The sequence below is a fragment of the Pseudorca crassidens genome, chromosome 3 (assembly GCF_039906515.1).
Source record: "Pseudorca crassidens isolate mPseCra1 chromosome 3, mPseCra1.hap1, whole genome shotgun sequence".
NCBI lineage: Eukaryota > Metazoa > Chordata > Mammalia > Artiodactyla > Delphinidae > Pseudorca > Pseudorca crassidens.
Window position 1 is genome coordinate 169,945,865 of NC_090298.1, and position 25,485 is coordinate 169,971,349.

Below are 25,485 nucleotides of genomic sequence, written 5' to 3' on the forward strand. Positions count from 1 at the left end.
TCAAATAACAACGAGTCTTGGTGACACGTGGAGAAATCAGAATCCTCATTCACCGCTAGTGGGAATGTAAAATGGTGTAGCTGCTGTGGAAAAAGGTCTGGCAGTTCCTCAAATGAGTAAACATACAGTTACCACATGACCCAGCAATTCCACTCCCAGGGATCTAGCAAAAGAGTTGAGAACAGCTTCAAACACATACTTGTACACAAATGTTCACAACAGCCAAAAGGTGTTAGCCACCCAAGTGTCCATCAGCAGATGAATGGATAAACATGGGGTCCATCCTTACACAGGAATATTATTCAGCCTTAAAAAGGAAATTCTGACATATGCTACAACATGGATGAACCATGAAAACATTATAAATGAAGCCAATCACAAAAGACCACATATTGTATGATTCTATTTATATGAAATATCCCAAAGAGGGAAATCTCATAAGACAGAAGTAGATTGGTGGTTGCTTAGGGCTGGGGTAGGGGTTGGGGAGATAGGGGGCGACAGGTAAAGGGTACAGGGTTTCTTTTTGAGGTAGTGAAGATATTCTTAAAATGACTGCGACAGGAGTTCCCTGGTGGTGCAGTGGTTAAGAATCCGCCTACCAATGCAGGGGACATGGGTTCGATCCCTGGTCCGGGAAGATCCCACATGCCACGGAGCAACTAAGCCAGTGCGCCACAACTACTGAGCCTGCGAGCCACAACTACTGAGTCCACATGCCACAACTACTGAGCCCGCGCACCTAGAGCTCGTGTTCTGCAACGAGAAGCCACCATAATGAGAAGCCCAAGCTCGCCACAACTAGAGAAGGCCCACACCCAGCAACGAAGACCCAATGCAGCTAAAAATAAATATAAATACATAAATTTATTTTAAAAAATGACTGTGATGATGGTTGTACAACTCTGTGAATAGGAAAAGCCATTAAAGTGTACACTTCAAATGGTGAATGGTATGGTACGTGAGTTATATTTCAATGAAGCTTTTTGAAAAAAAAATACACACTAAGCTGTTTAAATAAAAACAAGATTTGTGGCTACTGGCTATCATACTGGTCAGCACATGCCTCCGTGAAAGAAAAACACCAGAAAAATCAGAGCTTGCAGGACACTGAAAACTGCAAGTATTCACTCTGAGAAATCAGACATGGTAGAAAAAAAAAAAACTGTGGACTAAAATTGACAGAAGAATCAAATCTTCTTAGCAAAAGTGAGCTCTGCAAAACCTGGCCAGGGAATCTTGCCATAGAAGGAAACTTCAAAAAGATGCAAAGCTAGCTTAGGTGAGTAAGGTGAACCCAGCCACACAAGTGAGAGCTGACTCAACCCTTCCACCTCACCATGAACTTGAGAGCTGTGTGCTTTCAAGTACTGGCCAGAATTCGGGCGGGAAGCTCGTTTCACACCCCGGGGAGCCACTCTGAGGACAATGTGGCATTTTCTATTACAATCGAAAATGTATCCATCAGTTGTCTTCTTGGGCTTAAAGAACACGCGTTGGTACATGCAGAGATCTAAAAACTCACAAAAGCAACTGGAAATTTTGATGGCTTTCAAGGAGCTCAACCAAATGACATGAGGACTGGCATGGGAGACCTCTTTTTCACAGTATACCATTTGGTGCCATACGTTGCCCAGTTTTTAACAAGGAGAATTTGTTCACTTAACTACACAAATTGAGGTAGGCTGGGACCTGGGACCCTTTGCTGCAGTGCTTGCACCTGGACAAACATCTCCTGGAGCACCAGAATCTCCGCAACAGAATACAGAGAAACTATAAGGGACTAAAAATAACTGCATCCAAGCATAGTTGTGGCGAATTCTGAACAAGATATAAAATGACCAAAAACCCAGTTGCTACTTCTGAGGTGCTGGGGGAAAAGCAGTGTACTGTGCATGATACCTGCACACAGCACCACCAAGGGCGTGAGGCCACCTACGCCACCCCTCTGGGGGGACCCATGGACCTGCCCCCCCATCCCATTTAAAGGACCAGCTCCCCCACCTCAGGGAGGGAGCAAGGGCCCCCGATCCTTGTTTTCTCTCCTTCACAGCACGAGTCCCAGTAAAGCCCTGCCTGAATTCCTCATCTGGCTTCCTATCAATTTCTATTGATTAAAGAGTCCAAGGAGCCAAGTGGGTAACAAAAGTAAAACACTGAGAAAAAAAATACCACATACAAAGGAGATGTCTGGAACTAATTACATCTTAACATATATACTGGTTCTCTACCAGGGGCAATTTTGCCCCCTGGTGGGACCTTGGCAGTGTCTGGAGACAGTTTTGAACGTCACGACTGATTGGGGAGGGGCTGTCACTGGCATCTGGTGAGTGGAGGCCAGGGATGCTGCTCAACACCCTACAGTGCACAGAACGGCCCCCCAAAAAAGAACTATCTGGTACTGAATGTCAACAGTGTTAAGTTTGAGAAACCCTGGGGTATAAAAACTAAATCCCAAAAATAATGTTGGGAGGGGGGCAAAAAAAAAAAAACGCAGGCGATGACTACACACAGTAGTATTCCGTTAGGGCAGTTTTTAAACACACACACACCCACCCACCCCCACACACCCACCCCCACACACCTACACACACCCACACACACACACACACACACACACACACACACACAATCAAACAAACAGGGCTTTCCTGGTGGCGCAGTGGTTGAGAATCTGCCTGCTAATGCAGGGGACACGGGTTCGAGCCCTGGTCTGGGAGGATACCACATGCCGCGGAGCAACTAAGCCCGTGAGCCACAAAACTACTGAGCTTGTGCGTCTGGAGCCTGTGCTCCGCAACAAGAGAGGCCGCGATAGTGAGAGGCCTGCGCACCGCGATGAAGAGTGGCCCCCGCTTGCCACAACTAAAGAAAGCCCTCGCACAGAAACGAAGAACCAACACAGGAAAAATAAATAAACTGCTACCCCCAACATCTTCTAAAAAACAAACAAACAAAAAGCCTACATACACAGACTAGAAAGTGATATGTCAAATTACAGATGGCTACCTCTGGGGAGGGAGGGGGACAAATATCTGTACTGTTTTACCAGTGTGTGCAGCAAATATGGCTAAATGTTAAAATTGGTATATTACTTCTGTACATTTCTTTGAATTATTTCATTAAAAAGCAAATATGGAACTGGTGTTTCGTTGAGATTAAGGAATTACTTTGGATCTGGAAGAAAATCATTTCTCTGTGAAAACTCACCAATAATAGAATAATAACGATATCATGGTAGTTAATGAATGTCTACTCCACATCATGCATCACTCACTCTAGACAGGGTATCTCCGTATCTGCATTATTAAGCATTGGGGGATAATTCTTAGTTTTAAGTGCAGCCCCATTCAGGGCAGGGTGTTGAGAAGTATCCCTGGCTTCCACCCACTAGATGCCAGTAGTACCCCACCTCCACCCGCCAGGTGGTACAAAAATGTCTCCAGATATTGTCAAGTGTCCCTGGGGGTAAAATTATCCCAGGGTTGAAAAATCACTGCTCTAGACCGTTCATTTGATACTAGAGTCTGTTCTCCCAAGTCCAAGGTCGTTAAGTGCTGTCATTTTGCCGCCTGCATTTCAGGGGTCTAAGACTTTAATATGAGGAAGACGACCACAATGATGAGCTGACACTAAAAATAATCAACACCTTTTTTTTTTTAGGCCAAACCGCTTAGCATGCGGGATCTTAGTTCCCCGACCAGGTACTGAACTCGGGTCCTCGTCGGTGAAAGCTCAGAGTCCTAACCACTGGACCGCCAGGGAATTCAAATAATAGTCCACACTTTACATCCCACACATTACTTGCTAAATGCACGTACCGTTATGTACGTTCGATTTACAGGCTGGAAATAGGCTCTGAGGCTTAGCAACTTGTCTACTACCACCAGAGAGTTGATTAAGGCTTGGGGCCACGACTGGCGGCAAGCTGAGCAGAAGGTCTGACGGGACACGAGATAGTAAAAATCAACTGAGAAAGTACCTGCCCTGTCATTCATCATGCTGGGAGGACGGATAAAGCCAGATGCAAAATTATCGGGAAACGTATCCTCCAAGAACACGCTACAGCTGTAAAGTGACAAAACAACTCCCTTTTGAGCCATTCCCGTCTACCTCGCTGAATACTCTGTCCATTAAAAGCACAGCTTCTGACCGAAGTCCAATCAGAAGGAAGACAACGTCCCTCTCCTGCCAGTCAGGCCTGATTCTCTTAGATACCAAGAATCCGTCTCCATCTCCACCCAGGTGCAGGGCTCAGATAAGAGGTTTCCGGACATACAATCCACAGGCATCTTATCTTCTTGGTTCCCAAGGACACAGGGCCTGGGTCCACTCGCCGTCCAGACCCAACGCTGACCCCTCTGCATGGAGCTCAGTTTTGCTCTGAGCCAATGGAAACCAGGATGCATTTACATCTCACCTACACCCACCCTTCCCCAAAATCCTACAGTGAGTCCGACCCGGGTCCTAAGGCCCAGGGGGTCAGAAGGTCCCACGCTAACCAAAACCTCCGGGGCTCAGTCCAGTCCTACCGACCTTCACCCGGGCGGGACCCGGGAATTCAAGCTTTTAAAGACCCCGCCCCCTACTCTTGCAACTGCGCCCCGCCCTCTGACTCATTCCCACCGCCGCCCGCCACTCCTCCAGCCTCGGCCGACGAGCACACGCGGGGCCAGGACCTGCGGTGGACACAGGAAAAACCTCCCTCTGGAGAAGCAGGCTGGGCCGTGAAGGCAACCGCAGCGCCCGGCGCCCACTCTCCGACCGCCGCTCCCGCTTCCGGCTCCAGGGCTGCTGGGAGCGGAAAAGGGGGCAAGCCTTCGGCTTGGGACTGGTGGAGCCCCGAGGATGGGAGGGCCAACGGCATCCTCCAATCACCGAGCAGAGAAAGGCGATTTTTTTTTTTTTTTTCCCCCGCCCCCCCGCGGGACGCGGTTGGGCCCAATGTCCGGCCTCTCCCCGCTAGGTCATTCCTGAAACCAAAATTAAGTTGTGGGCGCGGTTAAGGAGGGATCCGCCTAGTGGGCGTGGTTATCGCCTAACGAGGCCCGGGGATACTGCTGGGGGCGTGGCCTCCCACTAATCTCTGAGCGCCCAGGTTACTCTGATAAGCAAAGGCCGCTCGCATAAGCAATAAATGCTTATTTCTCCGAACATGTTCCTCATGCTAACACACCCGTATAAAAAGACATTCCCATTGTTGGAATGTTTCTCCCCTGAAAGTCTTTTATTTCTTGGGGAAATGGGGTCATATTTTATTCATTTCTCTACGTGTTGCTTTTGTTACTAATATATGCCTTGTGATATCCTATAGTGGCCACTGGATGGCGACCTAGCTCGTGTTTTCACTTTTGTACCTATATATGTATTTCTATTGGGTGATGGAAAAATGCATGGGGACTCCTAAAAAAAAATGCTCTTTAAGCATCTCTGTATTCCAGACTCTATTGTCTGCACGGGGGAAGACAGCAGTAAACGAACACAAAAATCGTTGCCCTCCTCCTTCTTAGATTCCAGTGGGGAGGGACAAAAATTAACCATATAAAGAGCATATATAATATAATGTATCCCAATGTGGACAGGAGAGTGGCTCTGAGCACCTGCTGCTTCTGCTGCCTCCCCAGGGCCCTGCACAGATGTTTGTTCCAATCGCACACAGAGAAGCCTCTACTCTGCCCTAACCGCCCCCTCTCCCCTTTTAGGGACCCATCCCCAGCCTTTTTCCAGGTTCTAGGCAGGATGCTTCTCGTACAGGGAGGGCTGCCAGGGTGACTGAGGTGAGGCTGGGACAGGCCTGGGGACTCTGCGAGCAGTTCCTGGCTGTGAACTGTCATCTCAGGCGTTTGGAGAAGTTCAGATGTGCAGTGGATGGTGTCCAGGATGGGCTGCAGCTGGTTTATTTGCATTAAATTAACAGGCTCAATTTGGGGAGAATTGAAAATTCGTATAGGTATCCTTTTTTAAGGGCATGTCTGTCGATTCAGAAACGATAACTTCATCATAATATAGTGTACACAAGTCAGTTCAGAGTGAATTATGGAACTGAATGTAAGAGATAAAACACTAAAACATCCGGAAGAAACACAGGAGAAAAATCTTGGGACTTCCGTGGTGGCGCAGTGGTTGGGACTCCACGCTCCCAATGCAGGGCCCAGGTTCCATCCCTAGCCAGGGAACTAGATCCCACATGCATGCCACAACTAAGAGTTCACATGCCACAACTAAGGAGCCCACCTGCCGCAACTAAGGAGCCCATCCGCAACGAAGACCCAGCGCAACCAAATAAATAAATAAATATTAAAAAAAAAATCTTTGTGACCTTGGGTTAGGCAAAGAATTCTCAGCTAGGATACAAAATGTGGCAAATACACACAATGAAAAGATCAAGTTGGTCATTAAACTTTTAAACATTTGCTCATTGAAAGTCACTATGAAGAAAGCAAGCAGGCAAGCCACAACAAGGAGAAGATATTTGTGAAATAGACACAGACAAAGTAATTGTAACCACAATATACAAAGAAAACGTTCGGTGGAGAAAAATAGTGACCACAAGAGGGCGCCCTTTCACTAGCAAAACCTCCTAGTTGGCTGCTTCGAAACAGCCACTGAAGTATTTCAGGATAAAGGAGATGTTACTGAACCAAACTGGGTCTGCTCACCTGCGGGCAGTAAAGCCAGTTTACTGACCCGGGTTGTGGTGAAGGAAAGGGCAGTGTTTATCGCAGGCGCCAAGCCAGAAGTCCAGGAAGCTAGTGCTCAAAAGCCCCAGACTCACTCCCCAATAGTTTTCAGGGAAAGGGTTTTGAAGACGGGGTGAGGGAGGGGGTGGTGTGTGTGCGTGATCAGCTGGTGGTCGTTCTTCTGATTGGTTGGTGGTGAGGTAATCAGGCGTCAACATCATAAACCTGGTTCCAATTGGTCTGGGGTCTACGTGCTTGTGGGCATCATGCAGTTTACTTCATCCACCTAGTGGTTTTTTCAGTATCTCCAAAACAGCTCAAAGGACACGGCTCAGAATATGATCTATAGCCCTTGAGGAGATACGGAAGGTCCTTAACTTTAATGGCTAAATCATTGCTATTTCGTCTTGCTTGGCTGTTTTACTTTCTTTCTGCATTTTCTCCCTTCTCTGATTGAATTTATTCTTCTGAACTCGAGGAAGGCCTAGGAGGCTAAAGGTTTTTTACAGACAAGAGGAAGGTGGAGGACATGGTGGGTGGGTTTGTCCTGCAAAGGCCCCATAGGGTCCTGCTTGGTTACAGGGGCACAGAATGCAATTTACAGAGTTAAGAGGGGAAATATGAATAATTTACATATACGTATGTATATATACACAGAGAGAAGATGAAAAAGAAAAAGGGACAAGATATTAACATTGGGGAAAGTGGATGAATGGTATGTTCAGGAGTTCTTGGTCTGATCTTGCAACTTTTCTGTAAGCTTGAAATTATATCAAAATAAAAAGTTATCCCCAAGTAATGTCCTAGTTTGTACTAGAAAGCATATAGATAGCCAACCAGTGATAAAAGAACATGAGTAATCTATTTTAATTGTCCGCGACCATTTGCTTTCATTCTTTTTCTTGGTTTTATTGCTGTGTTTTCCAAGAATATAACTGGTAAGATCATCCCTTTAAGGAATTTTATAATAGCTTATTTGTGGTTGAAAACAGTGGGTCCCAAATGAAGCTACTTCCCTCAGTCACGTGGAAGCTTTTTCTTTTTGGTTTTTCATGCCGAATTTTATTCTCACATGTATTTCCTTAAATAATAAACTAGACACACAGATTGGGACAGTAACAGGAGAAATTCTCCATCATCACGTGGAATCATCATGTCCAGCACTGCAAATCCAGGGAGAGCACAGGTTCTCACACTGGGATGGCCAGACCAACGGCATCAGCTACCCACTCCCCCCACCCCCGGCCTGGCTAGAAATGCAAATTCTCAAGCTCCCCCCGCCCACCAGTAGGGGTTCTTATTCACACACAAGTTTAAGAACCATTGACTCAAAAATATGAAGGTAAATAACCTAAGAAAAGTAACAAACAGCAGACTCCAAGGAACCCCACCGAGGACACGGCAGGGGATGCTCATTTGTCATTTGAGATCTTTGGGTTCCATTTGCTTCACTTTATTTTGTGTTTATATTTTTTAAATTGAAATCTAGTTGCTTTACAATATATTAGCGTCAGGTGTACAGCATTGTGATTCAGTATTATTACAGATTACACTCTTAAAAGTTATTACCGGGGCTTCCCTGGTGGCGCAGTGGTTGGGAGTCCGCCTGCCGATGCAGGGGGCGCGGGTTCGTGCCCCGGTCCGGGCGGATCCCACATGCCGCGGAGCGGCTGGTCCCGTGGGCCATGGCCGCTGAGCCTGCGCGTCCGGAGCCTGTGCTCCGCAGCGGGAGAGGCCACAGCAGTGAGAGGCCCGTGTGCCGCAAAAAAAAAAAAAAAAAAAAAAAAAGTTATTACCAAAGAATGGATTTATTTCATGTTTAGAAGCAACGTGTCAGTGTACTTCTTTGGTGGAACATTATTTTAAAGTATCCTAGATGCTAGATAATAGAAAGATGGATAAACAGAGGAACTGAAGGGTCAGGGCTCCACCCACCACAACGACCCAGATCCATCTGACTCTGTGATTCTGGCGTCCCATCTCAGAGGATGGGCAGAAATGAGCCTCTAAATCAGGACTGGAGGTGGACAGCCGAGAGGCTGATGAGGGAAAGCTGGCATCTGGCTACCAGGAGATCCCTTCTGAGAAGGAAGAAGTTCCTACCACCGTGAATCCCCTAATGTGAAAGGTTTCCCACTAGGAGGGTGTGAAGCAACTGGGCCCTCAGGCACTGCTGGGAAGGAGGGAACCACTCAAAACGGACAAAAGGGACATTTCTGAGGTGATGGAAAGTTGCTCAAATTGGATTGTGGTGATGGTTGTACAATTGGACAAATTTACTAAAAATCAAGGAACCCTGTGCTTAAACACAGGTCAACTCACATTTTGTACACGTCAATGAAGCTGTAATAAAAAGTTTCCCCAGAAGAGGGCGCCAGAGACCACAAATTCAACTCAGAACATGCCTTGGGTATGAGATCTACGGCCACCTTCCTCTCTTTCCACCTCATAAAGGGAGTGAGCTGGACCCCCAGGAAGGTGTTCTGCAGCCTCTCCACACCGTGGGGGTCTCGCTGGGCTAAAGCCACCACCTTCCTTTAGATGATGCCATTGGAGTGAACAACTGGCCAACTGGGAGTTTGCCCGTAAGCCCTCAGCAGCCTAAAATGCCTGGTTTAACCAACCTTAGTCCCGCTGAGCCTTAAATGTACACCAGGGGGCTGGATGGACAAGTCAGTTAAGCACGTGACACGGAGGGGTGATGTTGGGACATCACCTGGGTCACATCCCTTCACCAAGTCACGGCGGAGGGGTCTTTACAGGGCAAAGTATGAATTGGGATGAATTGACAATATGGGATGTAACAAGGAGGCCAGGGCTTGGCCATCAAAAGACCACCTCAGGGGACTTCCCTGGTGGTCCAGTGGTTAAGACTCTGCGCTCCCAGTGCAGGGGGCCTGGGTTCGATCCCTGATCAGGGAACTAGATCCCTCATGCCGCAAATAAGACCCAGTGCAGCCAAATAAAAAAGAAAGAAAGACAAAAAAGACAACCTCAGTACCACCACCCTGCCCAGCCCTGGTGGGGAAAAGTCAGAGGACGCAGAGCTTCCTGTGGGGGGCCATCTTGGACCCCCACCTGCGACCCAGCCATCTGGGAGAAATAAGCCCCCCCAAAAATGCACTTGGAGGAACACAAGAGTCATCCACCCAGCCACCCTTTCAGCCACGCATGGACAGCACGGACAAGAAAGAATTAAATAGGGACTTCCCTGGTGGTCCAGTGGTTAAGAATCCTCCTTCCAATGCAGGGGACGCGGGTTCGATCCCTGGTCAGGGAACTAAGATCCCACATGCCGTGAGGCAACTAAGCCCGCACGCTGCGACTACTGAGCCTACGCACCACAGCTAAAGAGAAGCCTGTGTGCCACGACAAAGAGCCTGCGAACGGCAACAAAAGATCCCAAGTGCCACAACTAAGACCCGACACAGCCAAAAATAAAATAAATTGCAAAATAAGAATTAAATAAAACCAAAAAAATCACGGGGTGATGAGTAGGATTAGGGGAGCAAGAGAGAGAAAGTGATGGAGCCTTACTGAGAAGAGATTTTAAATTGAGTTCTGGATGGCAGAAGATGATCCCTGTAAAAAGGGAAACAAGAAAGGCTGAAACATGGATAAATGTTCACCAGTGACCCAGCATTGAACCAGTGAAGCCACCTCCAGATTCCTGACCACTAGAACACATGTGAGGTGATGTTTCTTATTTCAAGGCACTCAGCTAGGGGTCACTTTGTTATGCAGCAGTAGCTAACTAATACATCTGGATTTCTTCAGAAGTTCCAGGTGCCAGAGACCAAAAATCCACTTCTGGGATGGACACACCTTCCTCTAAGCTTAGGTCCGTGGGATGGCTCAACCTATCGCTACATGGACAGTTCAAATGTGGGGCTTCCATGGGCTTCCCTGGTGGCGCAGTGGTTGAGAGTCTGCCTGCCGATGCAGGGGACACGGGTTCGTGCCCCGGTCTGGGAAGATCCCACATGCTGCGGAGCGGCTAGGCCCATGAGCCATGGCCGCTGAACCTGCACGTCCGGAGCCTGTGCTCCATAACGGGAGAGGCCACAACAGTGAGAGGCCCGTGTACCTCAAAAAAAAAAAAAAAAGTGGGGCTTCCAGCAATCCCACTCCTGGGCATATATCCTGAGAAAACCATAATTAGAAAAAATACATGCGCCCCAATGTTCATTGCAGCACTATTTACAATAGCCAAAACATGGAAGCAACCTAAACGTCTGTCAACAGAGGAAAGGATAAAGAAGTTGTGGTACATATATTCAGTGGAATATTACTCAGCCATAAAAAAGAATGAACTAGTGCCATTTGCAGCAACATGGGTGGGCCAAGAGATTGTCATACTAAGTGAAGTAAGTCGGACAGAGAAAGACAAGTATCATATGATATCACTCATATTTGGAATCTAATTTTAAAAAATGATACAAATGAACTTATTTACAAAACAGAAACAGTCTTACGGATATTGGAAAAAAACTTAATGGCTACCAAAGGGGAAACGTGGTGAGGGTGAGGGATAAATCAGGAGCTTGGGAATAACATATACACACTACTATATATGAGATAGATAACCAACAAGGACCTACTGTATAGCACAGGGAACTCTACTCAATATTCTGTGATAACCTATATAAGAATCTGAAAAAATGAATATATGTATATGTATAACTGAATCACTTTGCTGTACACCTGAAACTAACACAGTATTGTAAATCAACTCTACTCCAATAAAAAATTTTTTTTTGTTTTTGGCTACACCACGTGGCTTGTGGAATCTTATTCCCCAACCAGGGATCAAACCCAAGCCCTCAGCAGTGAGAGCGTGGACCCCTAACAACTGGACTTCCAGGGCAGTCCCAACTATACTCCAATAAAATTTTTTTTGAAAATGAACCATTTCAGCAAGTCCTGAAATAAAGGAAAATTAATTTCATTTCGTAAAAAAAAAAAAATGCGGGAGCTTAATTTAGATCTGGGCATTAGGGCATAAGGGTTATGCATGTACGTCATGGGTTCAAATCCCAGCTTAGCCACTTAGTAACGGCTCGACCCGGGGCAGGTCAGTTAACCTCTCTGAGCTTCATTTTCCTCCTCTGTAAAAGGGGGATGTCAGGATTCATGGAGGATAGAGTGGGTTGCCATAGTTACTTAATTTTTCTTTTGAACCTTGTAGAGCGTAGAATTGTATCCCCTAAAAACATACATTTAAATCCTAACCCGCGTTAGCTGGGAACGGGACCTTGTTTGGAAAGAGGGTCTTTGCAGATGTAATTAGTTAAGATGAGGTCATACTGGAGTGGGGTGGCCCCCAACCCAGCGACTGGTGTCCTTGTAAGAAAAGGGACATTTGGATACAGGCATACACACGCACACAGACACCATGTGAAGACCCAGGCAGAGCTTACGGTGACGCTTCTGCCAACCAAGGATGCCAAGGATGGGCAGCAACTCCAGAGGCTGGAAGAGGCGGGAAGGATCCTCGCCTGGAGCCTTCAGAGGGAGCAGGGCCCTGCCTGCCAAATCCTTGATTTTGGACTTCCCGTCTCCGTCTCCAGAATGTGAGAGAAGAAATTTCTGTTGTTTTAAGCCACCCAGTTTGTGGTTATTTGTGACAGCGGTGCCAGGAAAGGAACACAAACCTCTTTCCACCAGGTGGCAGAAAGCAAACCTCAATCAATTCTGAGTAATTTGATAAATTCGCTTTTCCTGGGGCCAGGTTAAGTTCAAGGAGATTCACGTGGTGGCTGAGTGGGGACAGCTGGGGGCACTGGGCCCTTGAGCAGCTCCCAGCCCGGCCAGTGTCTCTGGAGGGTCCCTGTCCTGCTGCTTCTTGGTCATTCATCTGTTGCCTGGACAGGAGGGCTGTTTACCTACAGGCTTCTGCAGCTTCCCCCTCATTCCTGTCACTTGGCTATGGTCTGTGGCCCACGAGGCCCACTGGGAGGTTCTGGGGATGGGGGAGAGAATTTGGGGGGTTGAAACCTGTCACTACCTCCCAGCTGTCACCTCCCTGAGGTCACTCCACAGGCCCCTCTCCACCCTGGGCTCTCTCTTGAGCCCTCTGCCTGGTCTACACCCAACCCAGGTGACCCTGTGGCCTCTGGGCATCCAGGTCTGAGGTCTCTGGGGGTGAGCCCAGGGAATTCCAAAGCTTTGGAAATGCAAACTGTTTTCCTCTCAAACTTTCATCCAGACCTTGGATTTCCAAAGTAAACCACAGCGACTTGAGAGCCAAGAAGGAAATCTTTGCTTCCTTCTCTCCTAGCTGCTGTGTCATCCATCCCCTTCCTGAGGGCTCAGGGAGGATGCTTCTCTGCCCGCCAGGCTGGAGCAAGCGGGGGACAGTTAAAGGAAGAAGCAGGGGTGAGCCCACACCAGCCAAAGGGCCAACTATCACCCCAGCCCCAGGTGCGGGGGGCTTTCCACGAGTGAGGATGAAATGGCTGCTATAAAACGGCTCCCATTTCTACAAGGACCTAGGAATTTCTCTTTTTTAAGAACCTCAGATCTATGAAACTAATACAACATTGTATATCAATTATACTCCAATATAAAATAAAAATTAAAAGAAAAAAAGAGACTCTCAGATCTGCACTGACCAGCGGAACTTTCTAAGATGATGGGAATGTTCTAGATCTGCAGTGCGGACAGTCAGGTGTGGATACTAAGCAATTGAAATTCATTTGGTCAGTGGCCCCCAGGAACTGAGGTTTAAATTTTATTTAATTGTAATTCATTTTAATTTAAATAACCACAGGTACCCAGTGGATACAGTAGAAGACAAGATAGCCTCGGATAAACTGGTATGTCCAGCTGACTGTCTACAAACAGGGAGAGGGGCAATTAGCAGTCTGGACCATAAATAAAATACACTTCCATTAAGGGCCAGTGGAGGGATTGTGGGTGAAAACCTTTATTTGTGGCTCGTACATGGCAGCCCTCACTTTGTCCTCCATAGACAAGCCACAAAACCCAATTTGTGTGTTTACATCATAACCTCTGGGGGCTACGCATCCAAAGATCTGAACCCTCAGTCACCCGTTTCCTTCCATCCTCCCCCCATGGCAAGGCACAGACTTGGGTGGGGGGAAAGAGAGAGTGCCTGGTTGTGTGGATCCCGAGCCAGCATACCCACCCAAGTGCCTGTGACCAGGTGCGAGCAAGTGGGAGAACCCCGTCAGCATTCAGTGAATTTTGAACACAGCAGGGTATAGGGCCATGGAGATTACGAGATTAGCTCCAACAGAAGCCAGATTTGGAGAAAAATAAGAAAGGGGGGGTGGAGGCCTCCCTGAGGTGCTAACCTCTGTACCAGAGCCGAAGGTGAGGGATCCAGCCAGTGGCAGTCAGGGGACAGGCTCTCCCTGGCCCAGGAAGGAACAGCCAGTGCCAATGTTCTGGGGTTGACCTCTCACCCCCAGACTCTGATCTGACCACTTGCCATCTCAAGCAGGCATTTCACACGAAAACAGGACTCCTGAATCCCTCCACATACACCCCACCACTTATCTCTGAGGTACCCTAAGCCTAGAGTAGGCACTACGCTTCCCTCCTTGGCCTTGAACCTGGAAAAATTGTACCAGCCTCAAGGCCTTTGCAGTTCCAGCTTTTTATTCTCAGATTTCTCAGAGTCTCGGTCCCCGGGCTTGAAGGGCAGCTGGGAAAATTCGCTGATAAGATGCACAGCCCCGGGCTTGGCTCCTAGGAAGCCTGGATAAAAGGGAGCCATTGAGTTTTCCCCAAGAAAGGGGACTGAAGCTTCGTTTGCATTGCACGTTATTTAATATTGAGGAAAAGGTTCTTAGTCCAGATCTAAGGATTGGAGTGAGAGTGCAGAAGACTCTCCCCATCCCCACCCCCAGCCCCGAGCCACTCCTGGGCAAGACGAAAAATTGACAGGGCTTCTCACCAAACAAGGCAAATACACACTGCCCAGTCCCTCCTCAAGTTGCACCCGCTAACTCCAAGCCCCTTACCCTTCTAAATATCCTCATCCCTGCCTGGATCCCAACCTGCCTGCGACTCTGCACGCTGCCCTTCCCCGCAGCGGGACCGCAAGGGTTAAGCGGCGGCGCCCCGCGCGCTGATTGACAGCCCGGCCAGAGGCTGGGGAGAGCCGACCAATCACCGACGGCAACCGTGGCCCACGTGGGCAAGCGGCCTCGCGATTGGTCGGCACTACCAGCGGCCGCCCGCGGAGCCCGAGCCCACGTGCAGCTGCTGCTAGTTCACGGACCAGCTTCGCGTTGCAGGTGGCGGCGGGGCGGGGCCGGGGCGGGGCGGGGCCCGATGGGTCAATTGGCCCCCGGGGATGGGGGGACGTGCTTCCTGTCAGCCTGAACTTGGCTGATCCCGCGGCTTCCTCCTCGTTCCTCCTGGGCCACCATCCTAAGGGAGGCGGGTAGGCCTGCCAGTCTCCCGGAGGGCCCCATGGTCCCTGGGCTGGGGAGGAGCCTAGAGGGGAGCTGAGGGGCAGAAGCGAAGTAAAGAAGGGGCTTGGTGCCGCAGGAATGATTGGGGGTAGAGAGACGTCTCTTTCCTCCTGTCTGAGAAATTTCTCCGAATTCACCTGGCCAACTCTTACTCATCCTTCAAAACCCCTTTCCAAATGATGTTCTCCCGTGCTTTAGGAAATTGTCTCAAAACTAAGGTTGAGCTTTGATATCTTTCTCTGGGGTACCTCCAGCCCTGACTGCTCCTGTCAGGGAGTATGTTTGGCACCGTACGGCGCCCCCACCTCAAAGGGTGAGGCCCCAGGGGGTCCCCACCACTAATCAGCACAGCTGGAAGCACCAGAGTGATGAATGAAAGAACAGAGGATGTAGGGAATGCAGTGGGGTGCTGGCAGTCAGGGAGGGGTTTGGGGGCCCGGGACTGAGTCCTGGAGGAGAGAAGACCAAGGTGGGTGGTGCTGGAGGCCGAGGGTGGGGTGGGGCTAGTTCTGTCCTCTGCTACTGCCCAGCCTTCTGCGCTCAGGATCTGACATCCCCTCTTTACTTTTACAGTCCCTGGCTAAAGTCCTTGTGACTCCAGCCTGAAGACTGACTTCTTGGGGCCATCTCAGCCCCCACGGGCACCCTCAAAGGATGGTGAGGCATTATCCCCTGGGGGAGGGGGCAAGAGGCTCAAATCTTGTTCTCCTGCTCCTGAGGGACGGACATGGGCCGGCTGGCCAGGCCTTCAGCTGGGGACAGTAACCCATCATACTTTAAGGCCTTTCTCTTTAAACTTATTATTACCCAGGTGATAAAACATAGGGCTACATCACCTACTCAGTTACTATTTTATAAGCAAAAGTCCCTCTCTGCGCCTCCCCACCCGCCATTACTTCCCAGGGAAAACCATTTCTATCAGTTTAGGCCAGGGGCAGGCAAGCTTCTGTAAAGGGCCAGAGAGTAAATATTTTCATCTTTAGGCCAAAAATCAAGATGGAAGATACCCTGTGGGTACTTAAGTAATAAGAGAGAAAGCAAACTACCCTCAGGCCTCAGGAGGCCCCACCTCACCCTCTTTGGGGCTGATGACCTGACGGCAGGGATACGGGGAGGCTGTGGGTTTTCTTCATCCCTCCTTCGACCTCTCCAGGCTCATCCTGAGGCCGGCTACTATCAGAATGCCCTGGATCAGCTCAAGCAGCACTTCCCCAGGTGAGGGCGATTCTCGGGGGCTGGAGGCCCCGCTGGGGCCCTAAGTCCCACCGAGGGAAAGAATCCCATCCTTGTCTCCATGGCCCAAAAGACAGGACCAGTGCTGGTGGGGGGCGGGGAGGGGGGAGGAGCCATACTGAAGGCTGAAGCAAAAGGAAAGGAAAGCCAGTAATACCGATCCTGGCTTTCATTTAAATTTTTGATTTTGTTGTTGTTCAGTGTGAATTTGCTTGCATTCAATTACGTTTTTTTAAAATACCGCATTAAAATCATATTCATCTTGGCGCCTTCTTCAATGTGGCACCTGGAAGGGACTAGCTCACTTGCCAGAACTGCCCTGATGGGAGGCTGGGGGCAGGGCTCATTCTGGGGAAGGGTCTTGAGGCCTCCTCTTGCAGCGGGTTTGTCTTCCCTGGCAGGTTCCCCACTCACTTGACGACACAGATGGACAGCGCTTACTACTTGGTGAGCCCCGGCCCGGGAAGCCCCGCCCTCTCCAGGAAGCCCCGCCCCTACTCTCCCCACCACCACCACCACCAGGTAGCCCCTCAGGAGCCTCCTGGAAAGGCTGTTGAGTTTGACCTCAGGATCCGGGTTTGGGGGCACCCTCTCCTCTACTTACTTTGCTTATTTTAGGCAAGTGAGTTAACCCAGTGAGCAACAACTTCATGTGAGTTTTTCTTAATTAATAAAAACCTTGCTGTGAAAACAAGTAATTCTGTATTTAAATTAAGGAGAAGTTTCTTCAGCCCACGGTTGATGAGTTAGGGGTACAGCACGTGATGGGAGTCCCTGCCCTTCAGGAATGTATATTCTAGTGTGTGCTGTCTTCTGGAACTTTCCACAAAGATAAGAATGTTCTCTATCAACAGGGTCCAATATGGCACCCGCCAGCCACATGTGGCTACTGAGCTCCTGTAAGGAGCTGAATTTTAATTGACTGAAAGTTAAAGAGCCACGTTTGACTAGTGGCTACCCCATAGGACCCGGCAGCTCTAAGGGAAGGAGAGAGACAAATAAGCAAATAGAGAAACAAGATTCACAAAATGTAAGTGCTTGAAAGAAAATAGAAGGTGAAGCGGTGAAAGTGAGTCAAGATTTTGAGCTAAGGTAGTCAGGAAGGGCTTCTTGAACGTGAGACACAGTGACACCATGTCTCACTGTCTCACGTTCACAGTGAGACATGGAAGATAAGGAGTTCCTGCCACCCTAGAGAGAACAGGGAAGGCTGTTTCAGGCAGAGGGCACAGCCCATGCAAAGGTCCTGGGGCAGGACCGGGCCTGATGTGTTGGAGGAACAGCCAGGAGGCCTGTGTGTCTGGAGCAGAGTGAGCGAGGGGGAGAGAGGGAGGAGGGGAGGGCAGGGAAAGAGCAAGGGCAGGTTGTGCCCCTCTTTGACCTCGACTTCATACCTAGAATGAAAACCAGGGGTCTCCCTAATACTTCCTACTCTGAGTATGGTAGGCAGTATCCCATTTGATGAGAGCAGGGACCAGAGAGGTAGCATGACTTGCCCAGGGTCATACAGCTGGGGAGAAACATGCACAGCATTCAGTTCTGCACTCTTGCCCACTTCCATTGACCACCTCCCAGTGTGACCGCTGTTGTTCCTTTGCAGTTCCAGGAGATCCGGCAGGGGCTCCAGGAACATCACAAGCAGGTGAATGGGCCTTGTGGGCCGCGGAGGTGGACTTGAGCTTTTCCCCCTGAGGGAGGTGGGAGTCCTGGAGTGCTGGGGGCAGAGGGGGTGGGGCCTGAAGTGGAATCCCCAGGGTATCAGTGGATCCCCCACGTCTCAGGAGTGCATCTCTGGTCCTGAGCCTCTTCCCTCCTGTCCTGCTCGCTGGTCCCCGTGTGCCTGGAGGAGGCCAGGGGCCTGTCAGCACATCGCAGGTTAGTTGCCTGTGCTAGGAAGGGGCTTTTATGTGCCAGGCATGGCCGGATGCGGTCTCCATGTGTCTGAGGTTCCCAAGGGCCTGGCTCACACTCGGGGGTGGGGGGAGGGACAGGCCTGCACTGGGGGCCCAGCTCCCAGCACGGGGAGCCTTGCCCAGGCTGAGCGTGGCGTCCACCCCGCCTGTCCTCCTGCCACCTGGCCCCTTTCTCCTGGGTGCTGGCAGGACTTTCTGCCTGTGCCAGATGTGACTGGCAGAGGGCCAGGGCTGTGTCTGCGACTTAGTGGGGCCTGGGGTGGGTAGCTCAGGGAACAGGGAAAGACAGATCCAGAGGCGGGGGTGGGGTGGGGCAGGAAGCAACCAGAACACGGTTATTCATTCAACAGATATTTATCCATCACCTCCTTGCCAAGTGCAGTTGTAGGCGCCAGGGAAATAGCAAAGGAGAACACAGACAAACCGCTGCCCTTGGGGTGAGAGGAGCTTGGTAAACAGAAGTGTCAGATGGTGAGGGCTGGGCAAGGCGGGGGTGGAATTGAGCAGCCCCAAGGCGACGTGGGGGGAACCAAGGTGGGAATGGGTTACAATTCAGGGTGGTCAGGGAAGGCTCGCTGAGAAGGTGACATTTGGGCAAACTCTTGAAGGAGATCAGAGAGGGAGTGTAGATGTCTGGAAGGAGTAGACCAGGCAGAGGGCACAGCCTGTGCAAAGGCCCTGGGGCAGGACCAGGCCTGGTTCATTGGAGGAACAGCAAGGAGGCCCGTGTGTCTGGAGCAGAGTGAGCGAGGGGGAGAGAGGGAGGAGGGGAGGGCGGGGAGGGGTCGCGGCAGGTTGTGCAGGGCCTTGTGGGCCACAGGGAGGACTCTGGCTTTTACCCCCCCGGAGGTGGGACCCTGGAGGGCTGTGGGCAGAGGAGGGGCGGGTCCTGACTCAGGTGCTCACTCGCGCCCTCTGGTGGCTGCTTTGGGGAGGATGGATATTTGGGGGCCAGGATGGGAGTTGGGGTCCAGTTGGACCATCCAGGTGCGGGAGGCTGGTCACCGAGCCAGTTTGGCGGTGAGAAGCAGTCAGAGTGTGGATGTGTCAGGAAACTGACAGCATGTGCTGAGTATCAAGACATAAGGGGAGGAATTCCTTGGTGGTGCAGTGGTTAGGACTCCGTACTTCCACTGCAGGGGACACAGGTTCGATGATCCCTGGTCGGGGCAGTTCTGCATGCCATGGGGTGCTGCCAAAAAAAATAAATAAGATGTAAGGGGGTGAGGAGGACCCAGGAGGGTCGCCCCTAAGCACCCTCCTCCCCCAACAGAAGGCCCCAGGTGGTGATCCCTAGCTGACTTGTGGTTTCACAGGGACCGCCTCCCCCTCCCCTGTTTCCTGTTCCTCGTCTCCCAGCCTCCTTGCTGTGTATTTAAAATCCTGAGCAGCAGCAGCGGCAACGCCCCCGGCTCCGCAGCCCGCCTGCACACAGCTCTCCCCAGGGAGGACCGGCATGCAGGCAGGGGGCAGCAGCACTTTTCATGCTGAGTGCATTAAAGTGCCAGTAAATTGCGCATTAACGAGCCAGGGAGGATTGGGGAAGGCTCCCCTGGGCCTCGTGCTGCTGGGAGGCCCAGCTGGGGAATCCATCGCCTGCTACCCTAGGTGGCAGCCACCTGGAGCGCCCAGAGCTCAGGGAGGGGGTCCTCCATTCCAGCCTCTCCCTCCACCATCCTGCTCGCCCCCCACCCCAGCCAGCGAGGGGCAGGGGGTGGGAGCAGGCTGCCAGTGGAGGCAGGGAAACACTGCTGGGCCCCAGGTGTCCTGACTTTAGGAAATTGATGCTCTGAGCCTCAGTTTTCTCATCTGCAGAACGGAAACGCCAGTGGTGCCCGTTCAACAGAACTGACAGCCACAGGCCTTATGCCACGTTCCTTAGCAATTATTTCTTCCTGTGAATCACGATATTTCCCCAGGATTTTGGAATTCGCTCTGGGCCAGACAGCTTCCTGGCATCCCCCGTGGAGGTGCATGTGCATTCGGAAGGCCCACGGCACTGCCTCCAAAGCCAAAGGCCCAAGACTAAATCCTTGTCACCCTCTGCAGTAGCCACGGGACACACGTGGCTGTTTACACTTTAATTGGCAGTCAGGTGGCACCGTCCACGTTTCAAGTATTCAACCTTAGCTGGCAGGTCTAGAACATTCCTCATATCACTGTATTTAGTCCATCTGGACTAAATATAGCTGCACATTCCCGTAGAGCCCCTTATCGGGCCGAGAAGGTGGGTCTCCTCGCAGCGAATTCCTGGCAGTACTGGCAGGTCGTGTCTTGCGTGGTCTGTGTCCTCAGCTGGCTGCCAGGCACATTCTAGGTTCGTGCCTCGCCGTCTCCTCTGGCAGCCCCCAGCCCCACGTGGCTATTGAGCCCTTGAAATGTGGCCCGTGGGACAGGAGGGATCGCATTTTTAATTAAACTTAACTTTCTATTTAAATAGTGACCTGCAGCCAGTAGCCGCTGTGCAGGGAGGTTCAGTCTTGAGGAAGGAGAGGTTAAACACAAATCTGGTACCCAGGCCAGATAAATGCTCTTGAGAAAAGCAGTGGGACGTGTCATAGGAGGGAGCCTGCCCTAAAGGAACAGATGGGCAGCCTGCTGGGAGGGAGAAAAAGAAAATTTAGGGTGCCTTCCATGACCACAGAGACTGTTCACTTAAATCTGGAATCGGTAGCAGCCACGTGGCTTGATTTTAAATGTAAAATAAGTGACCCTCCCACCAGGGCCCCTAACTTCCCCATCGCCAGCCCTGCTCCCCAAGAGGTAACCATTGGTTTCTTAGGATCTTTGCAATGTTTCAGCAGCTTCAAATGTCATCCCCATAAGGGGGACATGTGTACACACGGCTTTGCTTCTTGAAGCCATTTTAAGCAAGGGGGTGGCATTCAGGCTTTTGTTTCCAAACACCCCAAGTAAAGCAGCTGGGATGCGAACCCAGATCTGACTTGACTTGCGACCATATTATACGGGTGACGGGTCATTGGGGCTCAATTTTGTCACCCGCCGCCAAGGGTGGCCTCTGGGTACCGAGAGCTTGCTTTTTGCTAGGTGATCATGAATCCACCCAAAAACGTTCAAGGGAGGTGGTGTAGCCTCGCTTTGTGAACAGGGAAACTGGCTTGTAAGAAGGTATTTGCACCCAGGGCTGTCCTTTCATGAAGCTTTAGCCGGGATGACATTCCCCTTCCAGGCAGAAAACTTCCTACAGATAGTGGAGACCTGCAGCCAATCCCTGGGCTTCCAGCTGGGGGAGGTAGGTTCCTGGGTCCTTGAGTAGGGTGGGGATAGGCTTGGGGCAAAGGGTGCATCCTCGTGTCCCTCACGACCCTGTGCTTACAGCACCAGGGAAACCAAGAGTTCCCCAGTGAGCAGCCCAGCCGGGACCCCCAGCGCCCAGAGGCCAAGACCCCACAGCCCTCCGGTCTCCAGGGGCCAGACTTCGAAGACATCATGGCCACGAGGTCATCCGACTGGCTCCAGCAGACCCCCGGAGTGGACACAGTCCACCAGCTAGACACGTGGCCATCCTGGGACTCGGAGCCCCGGTTTTGGCAGGATGTTCTGACAGAGCAGCTCTGGCAGATTTTTACTGGGACCCAGGAGCGCCCAAGACGCAGGAGTGAGTCTCCCTGAGGGTGAGGGGAAGTGGGGAATCAGGCCGCCTGGAGGGACAGCACCGGTTGAACTGGCTTCTCCCCCATCCCCTTCTGTTGTCATAGCGACAGAGCAGGCGCCAGGCCAGGTAAGTAACTGGAATCCTCGGTACCTGGAAGGGTGGGCTTTGCCCTGGCTGGGCCCCCTGGCTTTGACCTCTAGATGCCTGTGGGATTGGCATGCCTCCCCCACCCTCAGCCCTTGGATACCCTCAGAGGACCTGAGCCTGTCTGCAGCTCTGCCTGGATGGGAGGATGGGACTTCAGGCAGTTGGAGCATCCTGTCCACACTGCCTGGGCCCGCCTGCCATGTTCCAGTTCTCAGACCAACCCTGGTCAGGTCCTTTGGTCTGAACTGATCTCCCCAATTCCCACGGGCAGGAAAGCCAGGAGCCAGCACCACGATACTTGGGAGTGAAACTGCTCCCCAAGGACACTTTGGGTAATCCTGGTGGGAGGAGGGCAGTCTGCCCTGGGGGAGGGGAGCCACACCTGCCACTGATCCACTCTTGTCTCTGCCCAGTTCTCAGCCCAGCTACGCCCTCCCCCAGCTCCTCTGAGGGCTCCCGAAAGGGAAGCACAGGACTGGGCACTGTAGGAGAGGAGGTGTTCTCCCACATGGCCCAGGTGAGATCCCCGCACCCCACACAAAGGCTGGGGGGGCTGGGGCGGGAGGAGAATGTGGCTCAGCTGTGACCTCATCCACCCGCAGGAGCTTCCTGTAAAAACCTATCAATTTCTGAAGCCCATGTAAGTATGTCCCAACCTTGTGGTCTGAGGTTAAGGGAGCCCAGATGTGGGGGTGAGAAGGCTTCCTGGAGGAAGGGACATAATGGTTAGGACCTTGAAGGATGAGTAGGAGTTTGCTGGGATAGGGCAAAACATGTCAGGCAGAAGGGAGCAGTGTTTGGTCATGGGAGAAGGAGAATACTTGGAGGGGTGTGGGTAGAACCTGGGGGGATATAGAGTGCCGTGGAGAAATGAGGCCTGAGAGAACCCAAAATCTGACAAAGAACGAAGCCCCTCTGGGGCTTGATAGGTGCCCTGCTCCGGGCAGAGAGGCTCACAGGCGGGCTGGTGACCCTGAGGCCTCCTCTCCCAAGATGCTGGGACCCTGAGGACTTTGAAAACACATGGAATAGGCCTGATGCTTTGCCCTGGCAGTCCAAGAAGCTGGCCGTGCCACACAGAGTGGAGAAGATACGGAGGCTAGAACATGGGGAGCCCGTGCTGGCCACGGCCATCAGCAGCTTCACGCGGCACGCCTTCACCTGTGGCAGGGGCGGCGTCAAGGTGTGGAGCCTGGTCGGCCAGGTGGTGGAGGCCAGGTTTCCGGAGACCTACCTGCGTGTACAGGTGAGGGTAGGGCTGGCTCTGGGGCGGAGCTTGTGGGAGCAGGGAGAGCCCCCCACCCTGCAGGGGAGGAAGCTCACCCCAGGCTCTGCCCACCCCAGACCCAGGGGGCCTACCTGCGCACCTGCTTGCTGTTCTCAAACAGCACGGCCCTGCTGACGGGCGGCCACAACCTGACCAGCGTGAGCCTGTGGGACCTGACGGCACCTTCCCTGTACGTGAGAGCAGAGCTGCCCTGTGCAGGCCTCACCTGCCAGGCCCTGGCCGCCAGCCCTGAGGACAACCTGGCCTTTGCTGGTTTCACCGATGGCAGCGTCAGGATCTGGGACCTGCGGAACCAGAGTGTGGTCAGGTGTGGCCCAGGGGTGGGCGGGGCCACCCTGAGGGCCGCTTCCCACCTGGATCCCTGAGTAGGGACCCAGCAGTCTCAAGGCCAAAGCCCCTTTCCCTAAAGAACCCTTGCATTTGAGAGTTGAAGACCCAGGTTCAAACTGTGGCTGGGTCCTTGAAGCCCAGTTGTGGTACTTCTTGCCTGCCTCAGTTTCCCCATCTGTCACCCGGGTGTGATTGGAGGGGGGGTGTCCTCGGGGGCCCAAAGCTTAGAGTTTCAGCCCTGACCTCCCTTCCAATGCCTCTCCTGGCCAGGGACCTGCCGGGTCACCTGAACGGTGCCAAGAGCATCGCTGTCAAAGACCAGCACATCTGGACAGGGGGTCTGGACGCCTGCCTGCGGTGCTGGGACCTGAGGACCACTGGGGAGCCCCAGGAATACCAGTTCGAGTCTCAGGTGTGCAGCTGGGATGGGGCCTGCTTGGCCAGGTAGCAGCTGGGCTGTGGACTGAAGGAGGTGGAGGCTGGCGGGAAGGGCAGGGGTTAGTGGTACCTCAAGTCTCAGTGATGCCCTGAAGAGAGGGGTCCTTAGCTACATCCTCCCCAGTTGCCCAGATAACATTGGATGCTTTCATACTCTGTATCAGGGGTTCCTATTCTCATTGAGTCTCTGTGATAATCCCACAAAGTAGAGAGGACCACACCCATTTTGCAGATGAGCCAGCCAAGGCCGGATATGTGAAGTTGCTTTCTGGGGGTTTCACAACCAGGAAGCGGGCAGGCAGTCGGCCCCCGGGATGGGTCCCTGTGCTCCTGCCACCTCTCGGGCCCCGCTGGGACCTGGACAATGTTTCCCTGCTGCCTTCTCCCCAGATAATGAGCCTGTCCCCCAGCCCCTGGGAGGACTGGGTGCTGGTGGGCACAGCCAACGGCCAGCAGTGGCTGCAGCCCAGCCTTGGGGGCCAGAAGCACATGGTGGGGTGTAAGGACGGCACCATCCTCGGTCTCAAGTTCTCCCCGCTGGGTGAGTGGCCAGGATCGCGGCGGGGAGTCTGCCGTCGTCCCCAGCCTCCCACGGGGCCCTGCCTCACTAAGACTGACTCCACCCAGCCCTTTCTGACCCTTCCTGACCCCCCCAAGCCCTTCATCAGCAGGAACCGCCCTGAGTGATGCTCTCCGCAGGGGTGTGAGGGAGATGGGGAGCTCCCTGTTTCCCAGATCCCCAGGGGTCCAGCCCTCAGCTGCCAGCTTTCCCTATGACCGGGCCCCCCTCTGCCTTCTCCCAGGCCAGTGGTGGGTGAGCGTGGGGACGGACAACCTGGTCAGCGTCTTCAGCATGCCCACGGGGACCACAGTGGTCCAGGTACGGGGGTGGGGCAGGTGGGCGGCGTTCATTGGGCTGAGCCCGGGGTTCCAAATGCAGAGACCCCCCCCCGGCCCAGGGACCACGTTTGAATCTATGGGCAGATGTTAAGGGCAAGGATGGGTGAACCCTGTCGGTCTGCTCCCCGACTCTTCCAGGTACCCGAGACATCCTCCATCATGTGCTGCGACGTGTCCCCCAGCAACCACCTGATCGTCACGGGGTCCAGGGACCATGCCTCAGTGTACCAGATCACATACTGAGGGCTCGCCAGGGCGGGTGGGGTGAGCACAACTGGACCTATGATCTTTGTCACGTGTAATAAAGCATTTGGAAAAAGCACGGATGCAGTGCTGCATCCTGTCCCCTGGTCGTCTTGTGGAGATTTGGAAGGACTTTTCCAGCCTGGGTCTCTGAGCCTTTTGAGTCCACATTCCCTGAGAATCGGATCAGAGCCACTGACCCTTGCCGTCGGGGGAACTGGACGTAGAGCCCTTCTTTTTTTTTTTTTTC

The 25,485-nt window shown here is 52.1% G+C and overlaps 1 protein-coding gene and 2 long non-coding RNA genes across 3 annotated transcripts in view; 2 read left to right on the top strand and 1 right to left on the bottom strand.

Annotated features, from left to right (window-relative positions):
• Positions 1–4,789, bottom strand: part of LOC137222668 (uncharacterized) — a 36,694-nt gene extending 31,905 nt beyond the window's left edge. The window contains exon 1 of the long non-coding RNA XR_010942540.1: positions 4,680–4,789. This is a non-coding gene — a long non-coding RNA (uncharacterized lncRNA). The remainder of the gene's footprint in view (positions 1–4,679) is intronic.
• A 10,226-nt stretch (positions 4,790–15,015) lies between these two features.
• Positions 15,016–17,037, top strand: LOC137220944 (uncharacterized). The gene is made up of 4 exons (XR_010941845.1): positions 15,016–15,096; positions 15,701–15,784; positions 16,281–16,342; positions 16,762–17,037. It is a non-coding gene; the product is annotated as an uncharacterized lncRNA (long non-coding RNA).
• Positions 17,038–18,611: 1,574 nt separating this feature from the next.
• Positions 18,612–25,268, top strand: TLE6 (TLE family member 6, subcortical maternal complex member). The gene is made up of 12 exons (XM_067730200.1): positions 18,612–18,744; positions 21,464–21,526; positions 21,613–21,892; positions 21,993–22,015; positions 22,308–22,553; positions 22,639–22,676; positions 23,030–23,282; positions 23,381–23,631; positions 23,925–24,066; positions 24,483–24,633; positions 24,896–24,972; positions 25,131–25,268. Exons 1-12 carry the CDS (start codon positions 18,742–18,744, stop codon positions 25,233–25,235), a joined length of 1,632 nt encoding a protein of 543 aa, XP_067586301.1. The 5' UTR covers positions 18,612–18,741; the 3' UTR covers positions 25,236–25,268.
• Positions 25,269–25,485: the final 217 nt, after the last annotated feature.